Consider the following 22,211-nt stretch of genomic DNA (forward strand, 5'->3'; position numbering starts at 1 on the left):
CATGAGAAAAAGCACATTATAGAACAAGTATCAAGGGTCAAGAAAGATACAGCTGAGGACAGAATAGGCCAGAAGTATAAAATTTAACTAGTCACTACTAAGGGACTTAAAAAAAAAAAAATACAAAGGTGAATTTGGAAAATAAGGAACCACTAGAATAGTATTATCTCTTCACTAAAAATGGTTCACCAAGGTGAATGGACAAACTGTGATACACCCAGACAATGGAGCATTATTTGGCACTAAAAAGAAATGAGCTATTAGGCCATAAAATGACACAATGGAAACTTAAATCCGTATTACTAAGTGAAAGAAGCCAATCTGAAAAGCCTACCTCCTGTATGATTCTAACTATATGACATTTTAGAAAAGGCAAAATTATGAAAACAATAAAAAGATAACTGGCTGCCAGGTGTTAGGGGAGAGAGGAATGAATAGGTGGAACACAGAATTTTCAGGGCAGTGAAAATACTGTGTAGGATACCATACTGATGGATATAAATCATCACACATATGTCCAAGCACATAGCTATACAACGCTAAGATGAATTCTGATGTAAACTACAGACTTTGGGTGATAATGATGTGTCAATGCGAATTAATCAATTGAAACAAATGTACCACTCTGGCAGAGGATGTTGACAATGGGGGAGGCTGTTCATGAGTGGGGCCAGAGGGACACAGGAAATCTCTACCTTCTCAATTTTGCTATGAGCCTAAAACTACTCTAAAAAAGTAAGTCTTGATTGCTTCTTGTTTTCTTGTAAAGGCCCACCGGGTACACAAACTTAGGAAAGTGAGCAAAGGAAACAAATATAAAAGAACCAGTTCAACATCTGGCACAGTCATCAAAGCAGTAAGATGGACCTAAAGCTCCACACTACTGATTCTTAGCACCTACATGACATCCAAGTGCTAGCATTATTTAAGGCCAAAGGTCTAAAAGCACACCACCGGGGTTACTAAACCAATAAACAGCTGATTATAAACACTTCTGACTTATTTACCACACAAAAGCCCAGGCGTCCCCATAAGTTGATACATAAATTCTGAACTGTCCTCTACAATCTCAAAGAATGTATAACTATTTATTACTACTATGTTTATAACTAGCAAGATATTTTCCATTAATATTCAATTTCTACTTGCTTCCTCGCTATTTTCAAGGAAGCCCCTGAGAGAGATACTTTGGCTTAACTTTTTAGCCCAGAAACCAAATGGGTTTGGCCAAATTTTAGTATCTCACTATTACTTTTCCAGAGGTCACTTACCCAAGAGCCTCAACTATAAATATACTCTGTTCAAGAAAAGAAATGCATTTTATATACTTTTATGACTTTCATCATCTGTCAGTGTTATTGCTAGAGAGAAAGGAGAAAGTGGCAAATACATCAACCAAAATAAAACTATACCAGGGGCACCTGGGTGGCTCAGTCGGTTAAGCATGCAACTCTTGATTTCGGCTCAGGTCATGATCTCATGATGTATGAGTTCAAGCCCCGTGTTGGGCTCGGTGCTGACAGTGCTTGGGATTCTCTCCCTCTCTCTCTGCCCCTCCCCTGCATATTCTCTCTCTCAAAGTAAGTAAACTTGAAAACTTTTTTAACTACACCAAATACTGTCTAAGTAAAATGAGTTTTCTCATTTAAAGGAGGAAGTTTTGGGGCGCATGCGTGGCTCAGTCGGTTAAGCATGCAACTTTGGCTCAGGCCATGATCTCATGGTTCATGGGTTCGAGCCCCGCATTGGGCTCTGTGCTGACAGCTGAGAGGCTGCAGCCTGCTTCAGATTCTGTGTCTCCCTCTCTCTGTTCCTCCCCTGCTCGCACGCTGTCTCTCTCTTTCTCAAAAATGAATGAAAGAAAGAAAGAAAGAAAGAAAGAAAGAAGAAAGAGAGGAAGGAAGGAAGGAAGGAAGGAAGGGAGGGAGGGAGGGAGGGAAGGAGGGAGGGAGGGAGAGAAAGAAGCTTCAGGGCACCTGGGTGACTCAGTTGAGCATCTGACTTCAGCTCAGGTCATGATCTCACAGTTCGTGGGTTTGAGCCCCGCATCAGGCTCTGTGCTGACAGCGTAGAGCCTGCTTGGGGTTCTCTGTCTCTGTCTCTCTCTGCCCCTCTCCCACTTATACTCTCTCTCAATATACATAAACTTAAAAAAAAAACAATAAAAAAATGAAATAAAGGGGTAAGCTTCACTTGTTCAGGAAATTCTGCAATAAAGAAAAAGTGAAATTCTAAACAGTTAATCTTCCCATAACTGAATTTCTGGTTAAAACTGACAACTACAATTATATCAACATTTTCACTGAAACTACAAATAGAACTGCTAAAAAGAAAAAAAAAAGACATCAAAATGGTGAAAAATTCATTCCTTTTAGAATAAAATGTTTCTACAAGCCAAAATAATGATCTGCTGCTAGAATTAGTGGTTGATAAGAATATATTCTTCTCTCTTAAAAGTTAATTATATAACTGATTAATAACAAGAAGCTATGCAGAATGTCATGGCATTTTATCAGTACTCCACCCTAAATCCTCTTTCTGGTCTAAAACTCTATTATAGAATTCCTTGACATAGGAAGCTTTTAACTAATACCTTTTCAGTTCACTCTAAGTTTATCTTTATTTTCACATATAAAAGTTATTATAGATCTAAAAAGAGCCAAATGTACACAGTTAAACTTGCCATGCAAATTGCTAAATAAACAAATCCACCAAATCTGTGTGCTCCCAGACCACATCCTCATATATTTACATCCCATTTCGTTTCCAAAAGCCTGTACCAATTTACACTTCATTCAAAATCAAATATAACTTCTGAACAAAACCTAACAACTTAGATTAATGCACTAATACATTATAATCAAAAACAAGGAGCAGGAGGATGGCGGTGATAGAGGAGGACCTCGTCCCACGAACACAACGAGGTAACTATCAAATCATCCTTAACACCCCAGAAACTGACCCGAAGACTGACGAACAAACTCCACAACTAAAGGAAGACACCACACTGAAGAAGGAATTTGAATAAAAAATTAAGTTTTAAAAAGTCAAAAACAGTAACTCCTTCCAGGAGTAGAACCCCCCTCCCCCTGGCGCTCCTTAAATGTCAGCTACACTTAGTGACTATCTTCCAAGGAATAGAATACTGAAGGAAAAATAGTAACTTTACAGTGGAAGAACCTGGCAAGCACCACGAAGGCCCAGTGGACCAAGCTCAACATCACCTGCGAGGTCATGAGGCATGAGGACAGATGTATGCCCCTCACACCCCCCATGTGTGATGAGAAGGGCACTTCACCTCCGTGGTATTCCTTCCAAAACCCCAGAATGAGCTTGGCCAATTTTAAGTACCTTTACTATCACGAGGTCTAATGATGAGAGGAAAACAAATCAGATAAACTGAAATTAAGGAATACTCCAAAAACCACCTGACCAGTACTCCCAAACTGTCAATGTTACGTAAAACAAGAAATAAGTGAGCAACTGTCACAGACTAGAGAATACGAAGGAGACATGACCACTGTATGTAATGTATCCTGGATTGAACCCTGGAACGGAAAAGAACATCGGTGGAAAAACTGGTGAAATCTGAATAAAGCCTGAAGTTTAGTTTATAGTAATACACCAACCAATAATGGCTCCTAGTTTTGACACGTGCCATTGGAACACAAAGCAGCACAGGGGTAACTGGAACTGAGTGAACAGAAACTCTCTGTGGTATGTCTGCAACTTTTCTGTAAATCAAAAATTAAAAGTTTATCTAAAAAAATGTAAAAGCTATCAAACATCAAGGCAAAAACAGCAGAAAATGAGAAAGGCTCATTACTTCCCAAGCTTTCTTTCATCTCAAGTTTTAAAAAATTAAGCGTCCAAAGTTTTTACACATGCTTAGCTGTCTGGGGACTCATAATTGGAATTACTGTAACATGGAGCAAAACTGATCCATTCCAGACACCCAGAGTTTAAACATCAATAAAAATGTTGGCAACTGGGGTGCTTGGCTGGCTCAGTCAGAAAAGCACGAGACTCTTGATCTTGGGGTCATGAGTTCAAGCCCCATGTTGGATACAGAGATTTTTTTTTTTTTTTAATGTTTGTTTATTTTTAGGACAGACAGACAGATCAAGAGCGGGGGAGGGGCAGAGAGTAGGGGAGACACGATCCGAAACAGGGTCCAGGCTCCCAGCTGTCAGCACAGAGCCCAACGCAGAGCTCGAACCCAGCAACCATGAGATCATGACCTGACCCAAAGTTGGACATTTAACCGACTGAGCCACCCAGGAGCCCCTACAGATTACTTTTAAAAAAATGTGAGCAACTGAATTTTCTGTGAAAGATATCTTCAAAATATCTAGAAAGCAATTAAAGAAATAACAATACAATATTTAAATGCTTAAGTACTGAACTGCGTCAAACTCTGATGGGATCCCATCCTGGCTCTGGGCATATCCTTTTACTCAAGCATATTCCCATTCCCCCAATTTACCTTTTAAAAACCAAAATATAGGGGCGCCTGGGTGGCGCAGTCGGTTAAGCGTCCGACTTCAGCCAGGTCACGATCTCGCGGTCCGTGAGTTCGAGCCCCGCGTCGGGCTCTGGGCTGATGGCTCGGAGCCTGGAGCCTGTTTCCGATTCTGTGTCTCCCTCTCTCTCTGCCCCTCCCCCGTTCATGCTCTGTCTCTCTCTGTCCCAAAAATAAAAATAAAAAAAAAAAATAAAAATAAAAAAAATAAATAAAAACCAAAATATAGGGGCGCCTGGGAGGCTCAGTTGGTTAAGCGTCACGACCTCACGGTTGGTGAGTTCAAGCCCTGCATGGGGCTCTGCACTGACAGTATGGAGCCTGCTTGATTCGCTCTCTCCTCTCTCTGACCCTCCCTCATTCTCATTCTCTCTCTCTCAAAATAAACTTGCAAAAAAAACTTTTAAAAAAATGTAAAAGCCAAAATATAATTTAGGTAATTAAATACATAAATTTTGAAAGGAACGGCATGCTGTCATTCTATGCTGATCAAAGCTTCTGTAAATCAGGCACTATTACATGGCTTATATTATTTTTTTTAATTATTGACAAGTAACATACAATTCAGATACCTCAAAAATATAAAATGTAATGCCATCTAATCTACTATTGTAAAAACACAGCAGAACATTCATATTAAAACTTAGTGTCATTTTTCATTCTTTAGGACTCTTGCATTCCTAAATGGGATTAGCCAGGGCATTAGGCTATACTGTTTTAATTCTATTTTTCACATAACAAATGTGACTACTAAGTAGCAAAACTGAATTAAAAGTCAGGAATGGAAAGTAGACTCCTAATTTCAACTCTGGCTTCTATTTCTGACATCAATAATAAAAACAAAGTTACCAGAGTTTACTCTCTAAATTCGAAGCAATACAGCCAAGAATTAGTATTTCTCAAACTATTACTTCAAGCCACAAAGGATACTGCCTAGAAATAATACAATTGTTCATTTCAACTCAAAGAGCCCTTATATTCAGAAAGCAACCATTGCTTTGTAGTACTATTATCTGAATTCCAGGTTTTCTCCAAGTAGAAGAACATGCTAAAATCTATGTAAGTGTCATATCTACTGAAATTTAACTTTAATAAAATGTCATCAGAACGTCATAAGAGCTGACAAAACACTGTAGGAATGACTTTTGAGAAATAAAACAGCCAGAACTGACAGACTAAAATCCTTATGTTTTATCCAATGCATTCAAATAATAAGCCCAAATTTAAAAACATCCCCATCATACCCTAATTTGTAATTCTAGAAACAACTGAATTACTAACTCTGCTTTCCCATTAAGCAAATAGAAAGAGAGGCATCTGTGTCAATTACGATAATCCAGTTCAAAGGCTTGTGCAGATAGACCCAGTCACCCCCCCCCCCAAAATGGACAATAAGCACAAGTAGACAAGGTATGTATTTCATTAGCCATTCTTTGAATCACAAGATGCAAAGGAGCTAGAACTAAATCCTGAGAATAAGCTCCCACAGGGGTAGGGGACTATTCCCATTTACCTTGCCTGGAGAGCACTGGAGGATGTGGGTGATAAAGACCTCCAGACTTCCTACCTTGAGGATTTACTAAAAGAAAATAGAGTCAGCACTTTCTGAATCTCAGAAACACTGACCAGTTTGTATAAAGCCAGCTTAGAAACACCAAATTCTTCAGAGGCAAGGAGAGACCAGGCCCTTTGAAGTATAAGAGCACAAAATTCAGGTGTTAAGTTCCGTTGTGTCTGACTTCACTGAGCAGGGTTAAGGCAAATCTAAGGCATAGCCTATTTTATGTTCAGAGGATACATAGCAAAGTTGTAAACTACTATGTATTTTCAGCATAAGTTCTAGTTTGATAAATAACTGCCAAACTGCACAAAGTGAACTAGGCCAAGTATACTCTAATTTCCAAACTCCTAGAAAAAAAAAAGGACCTGGCTTCACTACTACTTTCACTTAAGCTTGAATGTAAGATACTGTAAAGGGTCTGGAAATACCTTCTCTTCAAAGGTTTCTTTGTGTGATTTCCTGCCGGTGTATTTAACTTTATTTGATTTCTAGAAATCAGTTCAAACTATAAGCTAGGAACACCACCAGAAAAAGAAAACACATATAAATTAAAATATATGAAATGAAATTAGTCTTGATGAGCCACTAAGAGTCTTCCTGACATATCATAGTTTACAGGTTATAAAACTCTTAGCTAAATCTCAAAGGAAAAGCCACATTAATCACTAAAAGAAAGAACATGGTACCTAACTATTCTAACTAAAGAGCCTACAGAAAGACAGAAGCAAGTAAGTGTTCTCAACTACATAAGTGATGCAATACAGGTATACTCAAATATATGTCATTTGATAATCTAAGACCACATTCAAGACCTGCCTTTCTTAACTGCCAGGAGAAATGGGCAGCAATCCAGACAATCAGACTAAAGAACACACTCAAAGGTCTATTTCCTCTCTTTCTTCCACCCATAAAACAAATCTGACTTAAAAGTATTTTGTTTTTGCTTCTAATCTCTAAGGATACAAACAGGGAGGCAAAAAATAGTTGTTTTCCCTTTATTTATTACGAAGATGGTGGCTGTAGTTGGTAAAATTAACAGATTTAATCACGTCAAATTGTCTTGCCAAAATCAGTGATTTGTTATCAAGCATGTGTTATGTTCTATACATTTTAGTATACTTTGAATATGCGAATGTGAATATAATGTGTAATAAAGCCCCCAAATCTCCAAGATCTACATCATGGGATGATTTCATTGTAGAAGCCTTAGTTTTAAATCAGTGATCTGACCAAGTACCAATTCACAGCTGTGGGACCATATATAAAGGCCATATAAAACTGACCATTTGTTAATGAAAAAAAGTAAACCGTTTCTTTACTTTGGAGTGAAACAAAAAGGGTTATGCCGTTTCAGGCTTTGTTGCCAGGGAGACTTACTAACTTATATACAGGTTTAGATAAATAGCAAAAGGGTACTAAACATTCAGTAGTCTGTAAGACCATAAAACAATATAACCACCTACATTACACCCAGTGATCTCTTAACGAACACAATTCTACCTGAATCATCTTTCCACCGGTAACCACAATGGAAAATGTTTCCCCAAATACGTGTTATTTTTTAAAATTAATCAACCTTCCTGAAACTATGTAATGTAACATCAACCGACTTAAAAGCAATATCCGGATAACCAGTTACACTGGCACCATTTGGACAAAACAACTAAATTTATTTTCACTAAGCAGAGTAGTAACCCAATTGCTTCTGAGGTAACACGAACCAGGCACACTCTGTATCTTATTTTCTATTTATATTACCTCAACTAAGATTTTACAATCCAAGAAACCTTGAAAAGTGTACGTGATAAAAACACAATACACGGGAAAAGAAACGTTTTGCCCAAAGCTAAAGAGAAAATGCATAGCTTACAACATTAATAACAATTTCCCATGTAGAGAATATCTCTTACTTTCTATCCATAATGCCTCGCTAAAAGTGGTTTACAAGTTAGAAACCAAGCAGTTGAATGAAAGACGTAAGATTCCATTCCCAGTCAATTAAACAATATTCTAAATCCCTAACTATGGTTCCTCCAAGTGCTACAGCCCAGGTACCTGCTGTGGGCCCGGGGACGGACTCACCAGCCATGTCTGTCTTTCCAGGGCATGACAAAGTCCAGCCAAGCCTCTCCCCTTCATTCGGGTTTCCTACTCCTCCCCGACTTCTCCACAGGACCAGGTCAAAAGATCAGCAGCACCTGTTTAAACCTCCTACCTCAAGCCCTGGATGCCTAAAAAGCGGAGGAAAGCAAAAGGGATCCTTCATCCGCATATAGCTGCCCTGTGGGGCTTTCCACCACCTGGCTCTAGAGGTGCCAGCCACGGCAGCCAGCGCGAGCACCAGCCTGCAAACAACCAGACACCCTGCGCAAGCATCTGGTGAGGTGCAGAGAAGAAGCTACAAGAGTACTTGCCCAGAAAGCGTAACATTCTCCTAAAATGGGATACCCCACCCCACCAGAGAATCACTAACATAACAACAGTCTCTCAAAAGTACACGCTGACTTTTCTGTGTTTTCAAAAGGTTTCCACAGTGCACTTCAATTACATTTTGGCAATCCGAAAATAATTCTCTAACATACATACATGCTCAGAGCACCATCCTGGCGTCTGACAACAGAACTAAAGGTCTACGCGCTGAATAAATCGTCATTGACTCCCACCTGAAAGAAGTATAAACCAGGAGGTGGTCTTTTTTCTTGTTAGGCAAGTTAAGGTTCAAAGTGCAAGCAATATGTTAATTGTGTAAGCAACACGCATAAACACCTATAAATTCAAATGCTTGTAATTTATCAGAAAGTGTGATGACAACCACTACAAACCAACGTCAAATTTTCTCATAGCAATGTCCATCAACCTATCAAATAACTCATATGGAACATCAAAAACTTAAAACACAAAAACCTATTTTGTTAAAAAAACTAACTGAAAAAAAATTCCAGGAAAACATTTTTTTTTTTTTTCAACGTTTATTTTTATTTTTGGGACAGAGAGAGACAGAGCATGAACGGGGGAGGGGCAGAGAGAGAGGGAGACACAGAATCGGAAGCAGGCTCCAGGCTCTGAGCCATCAGCCCAGAGCCCGACGCGGGGCTCGAACCCACGGACCGCGAGATCGTGACCTGGCTGAAGTCGGACGCTTAACCAACTGCGCCACCCAGGCGCCCCGGAAAACATATTAAGTAAGGGATACCCTAACTCTTAGAATATGTTTTCAGTTCTGCCACGGAGTTGCCAATGGTTTCTGAATTTAGTCCATATGAAAACTGAAGATACTATTCAGACCTCAACAGAGTCCTACATAAATATTTGTAAGCTGCTATAAATGTAATTGGAAGTGCTAAGCAAAACTAGTGTATAAAAAAAATCTTATCAATACTTTACAAAAAGAAAAGGGTACCATCAACAAAAAGTGTACTTATCTTTTCAGAAAAGTAAAGAGTCTTACTAGCAAATGCAAAAATAAGTTATTTGTGACCGTAATTCCTGAAGTACCATGTCAAAGGGCCACAAAATTTTCACAATGAAAATTCAGTTCACTAATTTTGAATGGAGGAGAGGGAAAAACAGTTACTAAACTAGCCTTGACAGAGTTAGGTAAGAAATCAGTGCTTTCCAATGGAATACTACATGGCAATGAGAAAGAATGAAATATGGCCCTTTGTAGCAACGTGGATGGAACTGGAGAGTGTGACGCTAAGTGAAATAAGCCATACAGAGAAAGACAGATACCATATGGTTTCACTCTTATGTGGATCCTAAGAAACTTAACAGAAACCCATGGGGGAAGGGAAGGAAAAAAAAAAAAAAAAAAAGAGGTTAGAGTGGGAGAGAGCCAAAACATAAGAGACTGTTAAAAACTGAGAACAAACTGAGGGTTGATGGGGGGTGGGAGGGAGGGGAAGGTGGGTGATGGGTATTGAGGAGGGCATGTTTTGGGATGAGCACTGGGTGTTGTATGGAAACCAATTTGACAATAAATTTCACATAAAAAAAAAAGAAATCAGTGCTTTCAAAGCATGCTATTTAACGGGATTCCTGGGGCGCCTGGGTGGCGCAGTCGGTTAAGCGTCCGACTTCAGCCAGGTCACGATCTTGCGGTCCGTGAGTTCGAGCCCCGCGTCAGGCTCTGGGCTGATGGCTCAGAGCCTGGAGCCTGTTTCCGATTCTGTGTCTCCCTCTCTCTCTGCCCCTCCCCCGTTCATGCTCTGTCTCTCTCTGTCCCAAAAATAAAATAAAACGTTGAAAAAAAAAAAATTAACGGGATTCCTTTAAAATACATGTCTCAAAAAAATAAGTAAATAATAAATAAATAAATAAATAAATAAAAATAAAATACATGTTTCATGTCACAATCTTAATGTATGTGAAATACAATCAGTCAAAATTAAATGCAGGCTATCTGTTAAAAAGTTAAGCACCTATACCTACCCCATGGTTCAGCTATTCCATTCCTATATGTTTACCCAAAAGAAAAGAAAACATCCATAGCAGCTTTGTTTGTAATAGCTCCAAACTGGAAATAACCCAAATGCCCATAAAGAGGAAAATGTGTAAGTAAACAAATTGTGGTATAGCTTTACAATGACATACTACTCAGCAATAAAAAGAACATGGTAAATCTCAAAATATGATGAAAGAATTCATATAGAAGTACATACTCTAGGGGCGCTTAAGTGGCTCAGTTGGTTAAGAATCCAACTCTTGATTTCAGCTCAGGTCATGACCTCACTATTCAGGAGATCAAGCCCTGCATCAGGCTCTGTGCTAAGAGCACTGAACTTGGTTGGGATTCTCTCTCTCCCTCTTTATCTGCCCCTCCCCTGCTTTTTCTCTCACACAAAATAAATAAACAAACTTAAAAAAAATAATAAAGAGGGTTTCTTATGGGAACACATAATTGGGTCACTTAAAAAAAAAAAAGAACATACTCTATAATTACCTTTATATAACATTCTAGAAAATGCAAAATAATCTATAGTGACAGAAACCAAATCAATGGTTGATTGTGATGATAGGCTTCATGGGTGATATTTCTGTCAAAACTTATCTCATTTATCATTTTTAAATATATACAGTTATTTTATATTATACCTCAATGAAAAGCAGAAGGAAACAAATTCAAGATATCCCAACTAATTCTGTAGCTCTTGCCAGTCAGATCTAATCATGAATGTATGTATTTAATATACCAACTCACAGTAGGCACTTTGGCAAGTACAAAAGTGTCCCTAATTTAAGGATCGCCATTATCACTCACACTCACACAGACACACAGACATACCCACCCACCCACACCATATAAAACAAAGAGATCAGAATTCATTTGTCATCACTAGGACAGGTTGATTGCTTCACTGCTGAAATCACACCAACTAAAACACAACAGAACAAAATGAGAGCAGAGTGAGTGTGGGGCCCCAAGATTTTTAATTAAATATTTTAATTCAAATGGTTACCTTCTTTGATCTAGAAGAAAACAGAAAAAAGAAATTATTTTAATTCAAATGGTTATCTTCTTTGCTCTAGTAGGAAACAGAAATAATCCACAAGTACAAGAAAAGCCTATGTACAAGATGTTAATTTCAATCTTATCACAGACAAAATGCCAAAGAATTAAATCAGTGGCATGGGCACGGAATGGCATATTACATGATCTATTCATTATGTTTGATATTTTTAATTGGGGGGAAGGGGGAAGCTGCAAAAACTATTAAGCAAAAACAGAGCACATACATACAAGATGATCAACAGGTTGAAAATAATATATGGGGGAGAGGGGGAGACTGAGAGGAAAAAGCACCATGTTAATATTTGAGGACAATGGTTCTTAAGCTGTGGTCCCTATTGTGGACCAACAGCATCAAGATCATCTGGGAACCTGTTAGAAATGCAAGTTCTTGACCCCATTCTAGAACCACTGAATCAGACAACTCCAGGGCTAGTACCCCAGCACCTATTTCAACAAACCCTCCAGGTAATTAAGATCACACTGAAGTTTGAGAACCACTGTATAAAGGATAGGATTATGAGTGACTGTTTTCTTCCCCCTTTTGTAACCTATACTTTCCTCAATTGTCTTACTACTTGCATGATCCAGTTTTTTCATTAAAGTAGTTTACTCAAACGTACACTGTGGGTCTATAGTTAAGAAGCTATTATACCATAAGCACTTTTGCAGGTCTGAATTGCAAGCCTAAAAAATCCAATGATTCTTGGGGCGCCTGGCTGGCTCAGTCAGTGGAGCATACGACTCCTGATCTCGGGGGTTGTGAGTTTGAGACCCATGCTGGGTGTCGAGATTACTTTAAAATACAATCTTTAAAAAAAAATCCAATGATTCTTAGAACCATCAAATCTGTTAAGAGTGAACAAGATACTAAATATTACATATATTTGTATATATACGTATACACGTGTATACACACACACACACACACACACACACAATACAGGTCAAGGTACTAGGGAAATTGCACAACACTAGGAAAACAACAAATCCAGGTGTTTCTAACACATGCATACAAACAGGGTTAAGGGACTTTTATGGGTCACATCTGCAAAAGATTTTTCTCCCCTAAAAGCTGAATTTTCAGGCTTGTGTGTAATTTACTAGAACTGCACTGCAGGACTCTGATGTTCTGAAGCTGTGAATGCTTACTCATGTAGGTTCCTGCTTAACAAAAATAAGTACCAGTATGTTATATTTGTCACCAAAATCTAGGCAGAGAAGACAAATTCAGAACACTAGGAGTTGCCAAACCTTTAATTTCTAGCTTGAAGACCATAAAGCTGTTCCACCTTCCACCTCAACATCTCACAAAAACAGAGTCCACAGGAAATAAAAGCAAAACACAGGTTCTCTCAACTGACACTGGAGCTAGTTAAAAGATTACAGAATCGTCTATACTCTGAGCACAAATTAAAGAGTAACAAAGACTACTAATTTAGGGATAGAATAATTACTGATTAACAACAAAATACCAAAGCTGATGTCAAAGGGGTAAGCATTTGAATGTTTTTGTTTCCATTTTCTTTTAACATCTACCTTTTAAATAATGGGAATATAGCACCCCATACATCCCATTGCATAAAATTCACTTTTTAATCTTTCTTCTCCTTGAAGTCAATTCTGAAAGTAAATACAAGTTATTCAAAAAGCTGATACATACAATGCTGACCTACTATAAACAGCTCTACTTTGGTTTTTTTTTTTTTTTTTAATTGTTTAACTGGTTACATAAGCATCATGACCACCCACACTGAATTTTTCACTACTAACCCCCTAGCACCTAGCACCAAACCTGGCATGAAGTGGGTGCTCAAACATTTTAGGGGGATGAACTTGTTACTGAAAGCTTCTGAAACCCTAAAGCAGACACCCTGCATTCTGTAAGGTTTCACTAAATGCTGCTAATGAATTTAGTAAGAGTCACTGCCCCTTTCTGTCACTCTTCAAGCTTTTGTAGGGAAAACTTACATTTGTACCATACTTTTGAATCCCTGCATGAGTCATTTAAGTACATTTAAAGTGGCGGCATATCCTATTTTAAGTTACCACAACTCCCTCTGAAAAAGGAAATCTTTGAAAACTTATTATAAATTCCAAAATCTCACACCAATAACAAATACAGTGCATGCCAAGTCCCCATTATTATCAGATTCACTTTTCTGATTTAACCCTGAACGCTTATTTCTTGTACTCTGAGAGGTCAGGTTTTCCTCTTTTTCACCCCTTGAAAATACACTTAATCCTGTAACACCACTCACAAGGCGTCCCCAGCCCCTACTTCTTTTGTATATAAACACTCTGGTCACACACTCCATCAGCTGTTTGGTAGCTCCACCCCTCCTCCTTTTCCGGGTAGTAACAGAGCAGCCAATGAGCTGTGAGGAGCTGTGCCTGAGGCCTTTTCCCTGCATACGCTTTTCCAAAACAAGCAGCTCCAGCCTTCAGCAGGGGCCACTGGTTCACAGATAAAAGGATCACCAGGCTGTGCAACAGGGTGAGACGAGTAACCCCCACCAACAAGGAAACCCGTGTAATCTGAGCTGTTTGTTCCTCCACCAGGGAGAACTTAAACCGATATTCCTTTAGGGCAAATCACGCTTTAAGGTCACCAGAGTCCCAGTTCTCAGACAATCTAAATAATCAGCCTGGGTTTGGGTTTGAGATGGAAACCTTAACGCTTGCCAGGCTGGGAACAGCACGGTATCACCAATCTACCTGACTTTGCAAACAAATGGCCACACTATTCACGACCATACCACAGGATCTGGGCTGACTGTTAAGTTTTTTGATTGGGACAAATTCCTACAGGACCCAGAAGTCAGTACATCAGTTTCTAGGCTCCTGGAGAGGTTTGCACAACCCTCAGCAAAGGATCAGAACAGAAACAATGAATGAGTCAGAGTTTCAGAACATAATCGCCCAGCAGATTATTAAGTGCATCGGTGCAAAACACTCACTCCCTGCATAACTTGAGAGTCAGCTCTCCTCCTACCAACCCGTCACAAAAGAAATTGCACCGACTCCAAACAACAACCAGAGACAGTGTCTCGGAAAGAACCTAGCTAGGTGGTGGAAAGCAGTGGCCAATTAGTTACACATCCCCTTCTCTCCCTACCCCCACACCACTACTTTCCTACTATTATAGGTTCCCTGCCAAGCTGTAAATCGTGGTGGCATAATTACACTCAGGAGACATCCAAAAATGGGCTGAAACAGGAGATTGCAATGAAACCAGCTATTGGCCTCCATACCAAAGAAATCATCAAGGGGCACTGAGGGGCAAAAAGCAAGTACATTCCTTCAGACCTTCTCTACTTCCTCTCCACCATCTTTCATTTTCAACCCCGGCCCTTTCACACAACTGTACTAATTTTAATAGTGGGTTGGGAAATTTTTCCTTAAATTTTTGCTAAATATACCTTGCTCAAAAATTATGGGCTCCATTTGGGCCTACTAATGTGAATTCAACAGAGAAAAGAGGCCACAAAATCTCTCACCCCCACCACACACATGCACACACAAAAGGAAATACAAAAATTTTAACTTCCAAACTACGTTAGACCAGAAAATAACAAACATGAAACAAAGATAACCTCTGGCTTTTAAGTCCCGAGACTGTTGTCCTCCTATCTCAGAGATCTATGATTTTAAAGCGCCTCTGCTTTCTTTTGTCAGAAAGGAGGAAGGTGGGGAAAGAACAGAAGGCCAATGCATCTTTGCCTTTCTTCATCTTCTACTAAAAATAAGCTATGAAATAAGCCACTTAGGGGAAGAAAAAAAGAGAAAGACACCCTGCTGTTCTTTGTCTGTTTTCCTCTCCCTCTCCACCCCCCACACCCCGACTCCTAAATGCGGTAATCATTCTAGATGCCACAACTACTAAATGAACAAAAGGCACTGTATGGAAAAGGCATCAGGTCAAGTTAGGCCTCACCCTTTATCCTCAATCTTCTAAAAATGTATATATATAATTTGAGACACTGACATTGATCAAAAACAGCTGGAATTCTCTCTCCACCTCCATCCCAATTAAACATTAGGTAGAAATTTGCATTAGGTGTGACAGTAACTCTCAATTCAGGGTAAAAATAACTCAGATGCTGCCACCATGTCATTTCCTAGTTTCTAAACAAAAATAAAACCCGAAACTGCTTTGTGTAAAATGAACACACAGCCATAGTTACAAGTTTTCCTGCAACATTATGAAAAGCCAACATTATTGGTATCATTCACACGTTTACAAAACTTAATCACAGCCACAAACAGCTCAGGAAGAGTCAATTTCTCTTGTGCCTAGACATGTATTTGGAACATATATTTTACTATTTGCCCCTCTCTGTAATCCCCCTTCCCACCACCCCAAAATTCTGAACTTCAAATACTAAAACTTAGTAGTTTTATCTACTGTTCTTAATTTCTGGCTAAGTTTTCCCGAGTGAGGAGAAAACACCCTATTCTTGAAAAGATTATGAAAAAAAAAAAAAATCTCTTGCCCAGGCAACTTCTCTCCCATCCCCCACTTCTAAACCAAATACAAAAACTACTTTTTAAAAAACTTCTGAGAATTCCATAACTCAGTATTTGACAATAATCATCAATCTCTAAAAAGAGGAAAAATGTTCAATCAAAAACAGTAACAAATAAAAGGAAGAAAGAAGGAATTCACCTGAAGAATCTAGCCAAACAACTTGAGTTATATAAACAAAACCCTGCAACAGGGGGAAATGGTGGGGGGATGGGGGTGAGGGAGAAAGAGAAGCAGGAGACAGGACTTTTTAACTGCGTTTCACACACCACCACTCCCCATCCCCAGTTCCCCTTCTCCCCAGGGATTAGGTGCTCAGAACACTGGGCTTGTTTCCTCTCTCTCCCCCAACCCTCTAAATTACCCCTCAAAAATTTTCTCCATTTGTCACAGGAACCTTCGCGAATTTCTCTAGCTGGTCACGAAATAATCAGTCTGGACTCCAACCAAAACCTCTGCCTGAAGGGCCCTTATCAGTTATAGCTTTCCCACTGCTACCTCCAGAGTACATAAAGTTGGGGGGTGGGGTGGAATAAAAGGTGTCACTTGGTAAAATCAGGGCAGTTATTCCCCCAAGAACCTTACCCTCATAGACAGAGTTTGCTTAAGTGGCTACTACAGGGGCTATTTTGTCAAGGAGATCCTCTTTCTCTCCCTCCTCCAGCTGTCATATCCACAATATGGAGGGTGGCTTATGGAGGGCCTGGGGGTCCTCACTGCATACAACTATGGGTGGGACAGGCTTTGTCAGTGAAAAGAAAAACCGTGGGGTTCTTCTAGGGACCAGAGAGCTTAACAGGGGTCTCTGATTTAAAACACTCAGAGCTCTTTATTACAAGAGGGGGCACTGAGCAGACTACTCTTCCTAATATAGAAAGGAATTAGGGATAAAGGAGGTCACTTGAGTTACCCCAGTTCAAGAAGCACAGTGAGTGGAGGGAATGGAGGCATCTCAAGAAAGGAAGAAAGGCTTCACTCTCGGGAATTTCTATCACGAGTCCCTAAATCCAGAGCGAGCAAACAGGAGAGACCCTGAGGTGGACATGGTGATAAAGAGAGGTAGCTGGTCCTGCAAAAAAAAAAAAAAAAACAAAAACAAACAAACAAAAAAAAAAACACGTCGTCTTGGGAATCCAAACGTCGTGGAGGAGAGTCACGGGCAAAGGGGGTGCAGAACAGCGAGAAACAACGCACGTTTCGGGGTGCTGCAGATAAAGGGGGAGCTGGAAAGGCTCTCGGCTCCTGGGAGGTGCCAAGGAGCCGCCGTAGGCACTGGGGGGAGGGAGGAGAGGAAGGGAGCCTCGAACAGTGGCCTGGAGTGCCCCAGGGCCCCTGCTTGGGTTTCAGGGGTGCCCTGGGCTTCCTCACACAGCCCCCCCCCTCGACGGCCCGAATCCCCCCTCCACGAAGGATACAGCTTGACCACGTCCGTGTCCATCCGCCTCTTGCCCGGACTGGGGGATGACATGGTGTCGCCGCTGCCTCCCCGTCGCCTGCGCCGCCGCCGCCTCTCTCCTTTCCTCGGCCCGTCTATCACGGGCCCCGGGCCCCGGCTCTGAGGAGCCCGCGGCCGCACCGGCTCCTCGGTGGAGGTGGCAACACCCCCGCGATCCTGTCCGGTCCCGTCAGCCGCCGCCGCCGCCGCCCCCCGCACGGGGGAACACCGGGCACTGTCCGGCCGAGTGGGGGTGGGGACCCCGCAGCGCCCGGCTCGGGCTGCCCCTCTCCGGCTGTGGGTTCCGCCGCGGCCCGGCCCCGGCGCTACTCTGCGCCGCGCGTCGCTCCCTCCTGCCTGCTCTAGCTCGCTCGCCTGCTCGCCCGCTCACCCTCTCGCCGGCTCCCTAGCAGCCTCCACGACAAGCGGACGACTCCTGCTCAGTCGGCCTCTCTACCCCAGCCTCGCTCTGGGCGCCGTGACGTCACCTCTGTGACGTCATCTGCGGGGCGGGTCCGGCTGGCGAAAGGGGTGGGGCGCCGCCGCCGCGGCGTGGACTTTCCCGGGGGGTTCTGGGAGATGTAGTTCCTCTTTCTCCTGCTCTCACAGCCCTGTGCCCCCTCCCCCAAGTCCCCCGCACGCTTAATCGCTCAACTGCCAGTGACGTTATCATCATCACAAACGATAATAGTAAATAATGGCAATATTATTACATTTGTGTGTTTTAGTGTAATAAACTTCCTTCTCACATACACTGTTAAAAGGCTGTTTATTTGATTTGAGGTGGCAATTCCTTGGATAGGCACCAAAATCGGAAATTCCCACACCAGCAGGTTCTCTGCCCTCTGCTCCCTTCTTGGATGGAGAGAATCTGTCTGCAGCGATTGTAGACGACAGCAAGGTTTCCTCAGAGCTTACAAACCAGGGTTCGTTACCTTCCACATGGAAAGGGCCACTACTTCAAGGATTAGAATGGAGACAGCGAGCTGGCAAGACCAGAAATAATTTGGTACGAGCATCCTTACCCCACGGAGTATGAGGTAATTTCACAGAGGGAAAGACTGATAGAAGCTGAAACACCCCCAATGTGCTGTAGTTCAAAGGACAACGATTGTTCTGCCTTCCGAACTGCTATACTAACCCTGTATACTCTGTGATTCGTCCAATAAATATTTATGGAGCACCTACTATGGTGTGAATCACCCTGCCGGACATGAGGGTATCACGGTGAACTAAGAAAGACGTTAAATTTACGCAGTCCTCCCGATACGGTCGGCGGGTGTAGTATGTCAGCATCACCTGGGAACTTGTTAGAAATTCAGGCTAAAGCTTCACCTCAGACCTACTGCATTAGAATTTGCAGCTTAACAAGGTCCCCAGGTGATTCCTGTGTGCGGGGAAGTTTGAGAGTCACTGCTCTACAAAGCACCCTACAAAGAAGCCGTATGGAACCCAGGAGTCGACCAGGCAAAGGGAGCAGGAGTGATCTAGGCATCTCCTATGTTTATATCACATTTTTGCTGCCATCTACTGTATTTTCAAAAATTTGTATCTATTCCCTTGTTCCTATGAATACGCTTGTACTTTGTCAGACCCCGTGCTGTGAGTTGGGTCTCCTTACATTAACCTCTCTCTCTCTCTCTCACACACACACACACACACACACACACACACACACACACACACCTGGGGCAGCAGCAATCAGCTAAAATTGAACATTCTTTACTCCGATCATTCCATTCCTCCAAAGGACTAGTTGTTTGTGTGCATGTGCTAAATGTACATAACATAAAATCCGCCATTTGAACTACTTTGAAGCGCACAATTCAGTGTATTAAATACATTCACAATGTTGAGCAACCATCACTACTTTCCCTTTCCAGAACTTGTTCATCATCTCAAGCAGAAACTCCATACCCATTTAACAACAAATCCTCATTCATTCTCCACTCCCCCCCAGCCCCTGCTAACCTCTACTCCACTTTCTGAAAAAGTCAGGCTATTTTAACTGCTTCCGAAAGGGATACGTTGGTCTTTCTGACTGCACATAGCAATTCTGTCAGAGGGAGGACCTGTCTGAAGGAGATTTATAACCCCCTTCAGGTGACCACTTTGGTTTCGTTGTCGTTGTTCTTTTTTAAATGTTTATTTTGTATTTGTTTTTGAGAGAGGGAGAGACTGTGTGCACGCCGTGGGGAGGAGGGGCAAGGGGGGGGGGAGTGGAGGATCCTAAGCGAGCTCTGTGCTGCCTGAGCCACCCAGGAGCCCCATGTGACCACTTTGTTAAAGGGAGGGAAGGATGGGGCAGAAATTATTCCTGACTGTCTCCTCCAGGCTCTCCAGGCTCCTGCGGCTACCACGTCCTCTCCCAGCACTGCTCCTCACTCTCCTTCACCTGAGTAACCCCCTACTCACATGCTAAGGCAGCTGTTCTCAACCTTTGGTGCACTTCAGAATCACCTGGGGAGCTCGTTAAGCTCACAAATGTCCAGGCCCCACCACCAGGGACTCTGATTCAGAAGGTCTAGGGTGAGGCTTGGATGTCCATATCTTTAACAAGCTCCCCAGATGATTCTGATTCAGGCCAAAGTTTAAGAACCGCTGCTTGAAAATTCCAACAGGCACCAACACTTTCAAAACACCTGCCCAGACCCCTCTAGGTGGGTCCTGTGCTTTCATAATATCCTATGCAAATAAGGATGTTTCCTCCCCATGGGAGAGCAAGGCTCCGAGGCAGGCTCAGAGGACCCGAAGTGTTTCCAGAACAGAAAGAACAGGTCAAGGATGGGACTCTTGAGAAAGAAGGGCACGGGGTGGATCTAGAAATCATCCCTGGTGGGCTTTAATTTTTACAGATGCCATACACTGCTGTGATCTAAGCAGGAAACAAAAATCATCAGAGACGTGTTTAGAGAAATTTGTTCTGGACAACACTGGAGAAGGTGGGGCTGCTCTACCTAGAAATGCAATGGAAATTTAGCCCTCTGAGCACTCCCTGAAAAGCAATCACTTGGAGGAGAATTATTGTCTAGCAAGTGTCTTAGCTCTGGGTTACTCAGGACAGACCTGCCCATCCCTAGCCCTTAATTATGACTCAGTTAATTGCAGATATCCTCCCAGATCCTCAGTGTTCTCATCTGTAAAATGTGGCTCATAATACCCTACCCACTTGAGTAGGTTGATGGAGTAAATGGGGAAGATGAATGTGAAAGCCCCTTGTAAACTATAAATTGCTTTTCATAGAGGTAATGTGAAGTGTTGATTATAAGATGTAATATATTATTTGTGGTGCTATTATTATATTATTAATTTCAACCCCCCTCCATTTGCCCCACTCCTTATGCACTGTATATCATTTAAGGAGAAAGGCATTCACTTTTTTTTTTCTTTTGGGGTCTGTTCGTTTGTTTTTTCTTGAAGATGTCATAGTGCCAATTCCTTCACCTTTGTGGTGAAGGTATGGTCACAATTTTAGGACACACCTTTTCTCTCTGGGCGTTTTGCCATTTGCTCCTTCATAAATCCATTTCCTCCATTCTGACTTCCTCCCCTCTCCCCCGCTGCAACCCTCCCGTCATCTTTCCAGAGCTTCAAAAGACTCTGGAATCTGCCCTTGACCAGGTGGGTTCGAAAGGTAGCTCCTGAGTCGTGCCAAATGACAGCCTTTGTTTGACTTATTTTTGGCTTACAAAACCTGGAGCTCCTCTCGAGCAAAGTGTTTGTGCTCGCCTTTTTACCCAATGTTTTAGCCATTCAGAATGTCAATAATTTAAGACAACGCTGGGGCCCGGGAGTATCTGTTTATGTATGTGCACACACATGGCAGTGTGCTGGAATGAACCGTGTTTTTCCTTATCAGGTATAACCAGGGTGCCACGAGGGAACAGCTGTCCAGCCTGCCTGACTCACCAGTGTTGCAATCTGGGAAGTGTATTTGGGGCCTGTTTATCTCTCCCCAGGGCAGGACCAAGCTTGACCAATGGAGCCTTCGATCTCAGGAGCAGCTTCTCGAAGGCAAGCAAACAAGTTTGGAGAGAATATGCTGCTTTGAGCCAGACACTAAGAGGGAGCAAGAGGAAAGCTATCATTTGATGGACTGAGTAGACCACAGCCCCAGAGCTGCTCTATCTCCAAAGGTACCTGTTAACACAAGAGCTCTAAAACCAAAGTAAGTTCATCACTGTCCCCACGAAATGTGAAAATCCCTCCAATAAGGCCTCCTGATTCCGGTTGACCATTTCTGTTGGGAAATAGGTTTGTTTGGAGCTGGCACTCTTGGCATCTGAGATCACAGGTCCGGAACCCTCTCGAAGGCAATAATATCAACAGTTTCCTTGCTGCTGTGGAAATGAAAGCTTAAAAATCATTTCAAGGGGCGCCTGGCTGGCTCGGTCGCTTGATCTCGGGGTCGTGAGTTTGAGCCCCATGCTGGGTGTAGAAATTACTTAAAAATAAAGAAAGAAACTTAATCATCTCAAGCCATCTCTGTGTAACCCTGTTACAATTTGTCCCCACAGAAGCAGTCAGGGGTTGCTCAGGAACACGCAGGCCAGACGGTGGCGAGGACAGAAAGATTTCATCTGCGCTATCATTGCCACGGGTTGTTTTGTTCACTACCTGTCTCCCTGATCCGGAAATGCTGGAGGCTCCAGACTC

The 22,211-nt window shown here is 42.0% G+C and overlaps 1 protein-coding gene across 5 annotated transcripts in view; it reads right to left on the minus strand.

Annotated features, from left to right (window-relative positions):
* The window catches only part of UBE2H (ubiquitin conjugating enzyme E2 H), a 103,093-nt gene extending 85,068 nt beyond the window's left edge, over window positions 1-18,025 (minus strand). The window contains exon 1 of one of the 5 annotated variants that reach the window (XM_030308432.1): window positions 17,536-18,025. In XM_030308432.1, the coding sequence (XP_030164292.1) occupies window positions 17,536-17,588 (53 nt within the window). In that variant the 5' untranslated portion in view covers window positions 17,589-18,025. Of the gene's footprint in view, window positions 1-17,030; window positions 17,499-17,535 lie in introns of those variants that run through there. The other 4 variants (XM_030308430.1, XM_030308428.1, XM_030308431.1 and 1 more) reach the window with 4 other exon arrangements.
* Window positions 18,026-22,211: the final 4,186 nt, after the last annotated feature.

This window comes from Lynx canadensis, chromosome A2 (genome assembly GCF_007474595.2).
Source record: "Lynx canadensis isolate LIC74 chromosome A2, mLynCan4.pri.v2, whole genome shotgun sequence".
Classification (NCBI taxonomy): domain Eukaryota; kingdom Metazoa; phylum Chordata; class Mammalia; order Carnivora; family Felidae; genus Lynx; species Lynx canadensis.